This window comes from Lepidochelys kempii, chromosome 4 (genome assembly GCF_965140285.1).
Source record: "Lepidochelys kempii isolate rLepKem1 chromosome 4, rLepKem1.hap1, whole genome shotgun sequence".
NCBI classification, from domain to species: domain Eukaryota; kingdom Metazoa; phylum Chordata; order Testudines; family Cheloniidae; genus Lepidochelys; species Lepidochelys kempii.
In genome coordinates this window covers 84629384-84636525 of record NC_136383.1, presented here as the reverse complement: position 1 = coordinate 84636525, position 7142 = coordinate 84629384, and the positions used below count along the sequence as shown (strand labels likewise).

The window sequence follows — 7142 nt, the reverse complement described above, 5'->3', positions numbered from 1 at the left end:
TCAATGGAAGTCACTTAGCTAAAATGCCATGCACTGTGGGCTTTCAATGTGGGCTTTTCACCATGGGCTTTAAAGTGCTAACACAAACTTTTGAGAGATTACTTTACTATGGTCATTAAACCTTTTGCAGTTTTGCAAAGCTATATATATTTAGTTTGTTAGCAAACTCTTCACTTAAAGAATGACAGTAAAAATGGTAAAGTAAAACATAGTTTAATTCCTTTTTAAATATGCGTTTGAATTCAGTACAAATCTGTAAGGCATTCTCAAAGTCAAAAGCAACCAACATTCTCTTCAGCTTACAACGATCCATGAGACAACTATGTGTGCATAAAAATATAACCTAATCTATACTTTATAAAAAATGAAAATTTAGATACTCTGTTTTTGAACCTGTTGCGATGTAATGCCTTTTTTGCATGATGACACTACCTCAGAGTAAATATTGGCACTGTCAATGATTTTTTGTTCGGGCAAGGGGTTGTAGTGTCTTCATATCCCAGTAAAAATAAACTCTTTAATAAATAAATATATAAAATAAATATATGTCATCTGGAAATGTATAAATAGGTCCATCCTGAAGAAAAGTTCCAGCTCTGACTGAAATGCATTGACTTCCAAGGTCCGTCACTTGTAGTATAGCCATTATAACTTCAGATATAGTTCTCAGGCTTTATTGCTGTTTTACAGCCTATTCCTTACCATTTCATTCAACTTTCTGACTATTGTCCCACTCCACATGATTTAGGTAGTTATTTTTTCTCTAGTTTATGAATAATAAGTAATCCAGACAAGTTAGGCACGAGTTTGGTATTTTAAAAATAAATCAGACTCCAACCTCCCGCTCTCTACTGGCCAGCAACAGGGTCAGCAAACTTCAAAGAGGCTTGTCCACTCTTAACTTTAAGGCTTTGTCTCCTATATCCAAACATTAGGAAATGGAGGCTATCACTAAACAGCTTGTTAAAATCCACTCTCCTAGAGCCTGGTAACTCTGCAGTATTTGAAAGTTCTTCCTGCTTGTGTTACCATGGAAGCTGTGGTAGGAAAGAATGGGTTTTGTTTTGGTTTCCTTTCAAACACTCTGTCCCATTTCAACTGTATCCTAACACATCTTTGTAGAGTTCTGGGACTCTTTCGGGATCCACTGGCCTGGGTAGGAAGTGTGTGAATTTCTGATGTCTTTTGGATCTAGCCCCATCTCTGGGAGTACCATCTTTGTTAAGTGCTACGAAATACCGCCGACCCGAGTCTCCATGTTTGTACACGTTGGAAGAATAAGTGTTATACCAGTTCTCTTCAAACTGTTCTCTGAAGATGCATTCAGAAGTTAGTTTCTCCTATTTTAAAAAAAGATAGAAAAATAAAAGGTCAGAGCTCTTTCAGTAACCAATTTCTGAACATATTCCTATAAAGAGATACAGTGATAACTAAAGTGGATTGGAGTATATGTTGACTTATTGTTAATTTCTTTGCTAATAAAATCAAACCTGGGAAGAGGGTAAATCTGATCATACCTGTGGCATGTGAACTGTTTTAGAGCAGTTGGGAAAGTTATTTGTTCACAAGGCTCCCTTTTATCACTACCAGACCTGCACCACTTTGTGTACAATTTTGGATTTAAATCCCATTTTGCTGACTTTCTCTAGGATTGAAGAGGGTGTTACGCATGCAAGAGTCAACTAAAACACACATCTCCAGCATCTTATCTGACACCCTCAAAATGAGATTTGAATATGTACATACAGGCAGAGAAAATATAAGACTTGACAATATGTGTTTAAGTGTTCCTGTTCTTAAATGGTCAAGAAAATACAGATTGTTACCTTAAAAAATGTATTTGACTACTGAACATATCCAACATAGAATGGCTTAGACCTCCCTTATGCTGGAGGGAATGTGGTCACTGCTGTCCTTATACACATATGAGCCTTCTGGGTAAAGATGTAATGTAACAGATGAGAAAGGCAATCCCTTTGGAACTGGAAAGCAACTGCTGTGGCTGTACCTAGTATTTGTGACTTATATTCCCCAACTTTTAAAATAACTAGGATCACTACAAGGACTTTGGTGACCACATTAATCTTGTTTGGAGAAACATAATTACTCATTGCTGGAAGACATTTTGTAAACGAAAGGGACTCAGTGTGTATGGTTCATTATTATGATGGATAAGGTAAAGCTTGCATCAAGATGGAAGAATCAGAAACATATTACCATCTGTCACCATTTCATACTCATTCAGACCAACAAATGCCTCCCCCTCTCAACCTTCAATCCTAAAAAATGTCTAAAACACTAAAGGATGTCATTGATTGACAAGGTAAGTCACAAACAATGACAATGTACATACTGTTTCCTTTTGGTTTATAAAATGCCCAGAGTTCACAATCTATTGTAAAAAATTATTATATTCAGCCATCATCTATGGAAAGGGTATAAACCAATCCGTGATAGGAATAGAAGTTGTAGACTTGAAACTCCTGTCAAAGGTGTATGTTTTATTACTGCAGAACATTTGAGTGGGAGGGGAGGACAGAGAGTATTTTATCTTTCAAGGTTTGAAAACTGAAATGGAGAAGAATCTGAGTCCATGTTAGCCTGATACTGCTGTAGAACCAAAGACTATAGTTTGTAGTGTCTTATGCTGAAATTTCTCAACAAAAAACAATCATTTGAAATAATTACAAGCTTATTTTCAGTCTTAACAGTTTAATTTTAAATCAGAGTATGGATTAAATGATATTGCCTCATTTATACTCCTCACATTTTCAAAATAACAGTGGTACATGACTAAGCTGTTTAAGTTTAATGGTCTTCGTTCAGATGTTGAAAAAAAGCAGGTGCCCCAAAGTGCCACCTGCTGAATTATAAGGGATCAGCAGACCACAAATCAAGTAATCCAGGGTTTTGTATTTATTTATGTATTTTTCTGTAGAATTATCTTTTTCCTCTGTTTTCCATATCAGTATTTTTTATGGTGAAAAATGCAGTGAGCCTGATAGATTTGTAGGGTAGATCTTAAAAAGAAAATCAGTCACTAAGTAACTATATTAAGTATTAAGACTTTCTTAAACTGGCTACTTTCATTCATTCATTCATTCATTCATACATTGTTCTCTTTCTTTTGTCTTTGTTAAGGAGGAGCATTTCTGATCCATTCTCTTTTTCTCAGGCTAATTAAATTCTTTCCATGTGCATGATATTTGACTCAGACTGTAAAGATTTGAGCTATCATCACCACACATTCTCAGGATGATTGAATGACACAAATGATATACACTATTTTAACAGGAAAGAAAGTTAGCATATTCCATTATTTCAGTGGTTGGCTGAGTTTTTTGCCCGCTATTAACAATTGACTCAGTATGTCAGGTCTAAAATCCAAATGTGGCTTAGAAAATATAAGCTAATACTTACAGATCCATAGAGTTCTCCTTTGTCATTCATTCCAAGGTAAAGGCCACTGTCCACTCCTCTAATACTGACCAGTCCCACTGCCACACTGATGAATTCAAGGATACCTAAATGTACAAGGGTAGGGCTGCTTTAACTCACATGTGTTAAAGTCAAGAAATATATATATAATATATTTAGAAGCAGGTGAAATAATTTATTTGTCCGTACTATAGCAAATGTGGCCTACATACATATATAAGAATACTCCTATTTTACATGTCTACCACTGAACTAATTTCATACACATTTTAGTTCAAAGCAGACTAGAAGCCTCCACAAGGAAAAAGAATTATTTGCTTTTTTCAGAAACATTTGTTATGACTTAGTTAAGAAAGGATTTTATCTGTCACTGATGGGTTAAAACTATTCATTTAGGATTCAGGGCTATACAATTTCAGTAGATGATTATACAGTATTTGATGAAGTGTCTTTTCATACATTGGAGGGTAAGATTGAACTATCCAGAGATATATTTCACCTTCTCTGTAGCACTATCTTAAGAAACCAACACTTTTAATTATATCTAATGGGTGGAAGTCAAAATAATGATATCATGTGAATACAAGTCAAAATACAGATGGGAATTGTATACCAGAGAGTCTTCCCATAGAGAAGAAAAACATATTTGCTGTATATCTAATCCAACATGTGGGCCCAAATCTGCAGCCCCTATTCACATGAGTAATCCCATTGATTTCAGAGGCAGGTTTTGTATATGTATACAATATGGTGCATGTATACTATGTTTAAAAAATTACAAAACTGATCATAATATGTGGAATATAACTAACACTTGATTTAGAACGTTTATTATCTAAATATGCCTAAAATATTTGTTATTCTGATTCATTATTCATCATTTGCGATGTGAAATTGGGCCCATTTTACAGTATTTAAATTATGTTATATTCTGTCTCTTTAAACTATGTCACCACTTATGTGACCAAAAAGGATCCAATTTACCTGTAACCTTGCTAGTAGCCCATTCTTGCCCTAAGCACTAAGTATTTTGAGATCCAATATGTACAGATTACATTACACGTACAATACAAAAAAGACAGGACATGTGTAAATCATATCTGTTAAAATTGCTACCAATGTAAACAGAGTCCCAAAGTGAGGTTGCTTTTGCTTCACACCTAGCACATTTCTAAAATAATAATACAAACTTATTAAACTAATGTGATAGTATGGAATAGTCTTTCCAATATTTTGGGCATGCCTTTTTGTCTCATTATGCACACTGTTTTACATTCTGACCCATTTTCCGTCTTAAGAGAGATTAGTGTACTGTAATTTACAATCTTTTGAGTTTTAACTGAACTTTGGCATACCTCTTATTTACAATGCTAAATGACAAACCAGCTAAATCCTTTACAAGGAGCAAGCATTAAGAACTTTTTATTGGATGTAAATCATCACAGATTTCCCAGTTTCTAATGTCCAAGGTCCCATAAAAAGACATGGAGGTATTTTGTCTTTCTGATATCATTTTCAAAGCCATTCTTTTTATAAACCATAATAAGCAGGCCATTCAACCCTCACAGAGACCACATCAGACAAACCTGTGGAGAATAGGGTTAGAATAAAGGAAGATTTGAAAGAAACACTGCAAATCTTTGATCTTGGACTAATCATTTTTTAAAGTAACAATTTTGTGTTTACATGCTGTAGAAAGTCTCCCTTCTGTGAATAACTTTGTGTTTAACTACAAAAAGAAAAGGAGTACTTGTGTCATCTTAGAGACTAACCAATTTATTTGAGCATGAGCTTTCGTGAGCTACAGCTCACTTCATCGGATGCATACTGTGGAAAGTGTAGAAGATCATATTATATACACACAAAAAGCATGAAAAAATACCTCCTTCCACCCCACTCTCCTGCTGGTAATAGTGGGAGGAGATATTTTTTCATGCTTTTTGTGTGTATATAATAAGATCTTCTACACTTTCCACAGTATGCATCCGATGAAGTGAGCTGTGGTTAGTCTCTAAGGTGCCACAAGTACTCCTTTTCTTTTTGCGAATACAGACTAACACGGCTGTTACTCTGAAACCTGTTTAACTACAGTTCTTTTAGTTCTGAAAACACCAGTACTTCAATGTGTTATAAAATCAGTTAAGGGCCATTCCAGCTGATTGTTTTGACTATGGGAGAGATGATAGAAAACTCTTTAATCACCTTTTTGTGCCTGTTAAATCAATACAAAAAAAACCTCACTGATGGTCAACAATAGCAGGTTTGTTCAGATAACGCTGCAGTGCCTACATACATTCCTTCTTATTTACCCTTACATGTCAAGAAACCATTTACATCCTTAGGATATCCCCCCGCCCCCTTTTTGGTTTATGGACAAACCATTTTAAAAAGGAAATAAAAGAAACATTACTGTTGTGATTACATTACAGTTGTAGTTCTGTGCAATCCCACGTGCAGCTTTCTCCGCATTGCAAAACAAAGCAGATTAGAGGTTTAGCAAGATTAACGATTCCATGATCTTTGTTTGTTTAGAAAGAGATTTAGAGATTTTGAGATTGCAGAGGCAAGTCCGGGACATTAAATTTTAGGTACTGAATAGAAAAAACATCACCGTGATAGAACCTCTCTTTCTGAGTTTGCTGCTACATACAAATGTAGGTGTAGAGTTTACATACATATACTAATGAATATGTGTATGTACATATAAACCGACATACTCTGGACGCTCCACACAGACATTTCTCGTTAATGAATGACATAGGAAGAGATGTTCTGTCATGCTGAGTTCTGTGTGCAGCCCCTGCGGTCTAAGGCTGGAATGCACAGCTTTATACTGGGAGTCTCGGGCTAAACACCTGCCCAGTGGTGCACTCTGATCGGACCGCTCTGCTGCTCTACTTTGCAGTAAGTATGTAAGTGTTTCTTTTCCACGAGGAATAGAAACACCTCTCTATGCGGGACGGATGAGGCTGAGATCCGAGCTCTCCGTGATTGCAGCTGCTACCTACCGAAGAGGCTGTGGTCCTGCCTGGTGCCCTGCACGGTGCCATCGGGCAGGATCTGCAGGTGGAAGCCCGTCCGGCAGTAGAGCTGCCTCCGGCGTAGGATGCCCTGTAAATGGGCTAAATCCGCAGTCCCAGTCGCCGCACCTCCTCCACCTCTGGACCCCCTCTCGGCCTGAGCCAGGCGATCGCTGAGCAGAGCCGGCTGCTCCCCGGCAGGAGGCAGCAGGAAATGGGAGCCCACCTGCTGCCCTAACCCTTCCAAGCCTCCTAGGAAGCCCCCAATTTCGGCTAAGGGAGCCATGAAAGAGCCCGCTGGAAGGGAGGAGGTTTAACGAGCGATGAGTTGAAAGGTAAATTAACAATAATCAAATGAGAAGAGTGAGATCTAAACGTTCAGGCCGAGCTGTTCCTGGATGATCTCAGGCAGGGTGGACTTTGCACTGGGACAACAGCTGCCTGTCTTTGGAGCCTCTTCTGACTCCGAGAATGTGGGAGTCTGCTGCTGGCTTTGCATCAACATCTAGAGCTGCTGGTGCTGCTGTTGTGTCCTGGGAAACTGATCAGATTAGAGTTCTGTTTATATACAAAGCCCGTATATATGCTGGTCCCCCCGGACATATGCTAATGAAGCCCTCTCTTGCGCGCCGGAGAGGTTGCGTTTGAAATTTTAAACCGATCTCTCCTCTCCTCACACCTTTT

General features: G+C 37.7%; 1 protein-coding gene across 1 annotated transcript; it reads right to left on the bottom strand.

Moving 5' to 3' along the window:
- Positions 1 to 1094: 1094 nt before the first annotated feature.
- Positions 1095 to 6744, bottom strand: FGF20 (fibroblast growth factor 20). The gene is made up of 3 exons (XM_073340094.1): positions 6447 to 6744; positions 3421 to 3524; positions 1095 to 1340 (listed from the first exon to the last, which is right to left on the bottom strand). Exons 1-3 carry the CDS (start codon positions 6742 to 6744, stop codon positions 1095 to 1097), a joined length of 648 nt encoding a protein of 215 aa, XP_073196195.1.
- Positions 6745 to 7142: the final 398 nt, after the last annotated feature.

Coding starts and splice junctions, on each gene's coding strand:
- FGF20 (XM_073340094.1), bottom strand. CDS start 6,744: ATGGCTCCCTTAGCCGAAATTGGGGGCTTCCTAGGAGGCTTGGAAGGG. Junction 3,525..6,446: donor GCAGGACCACAGCCTCTTCG/GTAGGTAGCAGC, acceptor TTGTACATTTAG/GTATCCTTGAATTCATCAGT. Junction 1,341..3,420: donor AAGGAGAACTCTATGGATCT/GTAAGTATTAGC, acceptor TTTTTAAAATAG/GAGAAACTAACTTCTGAATG.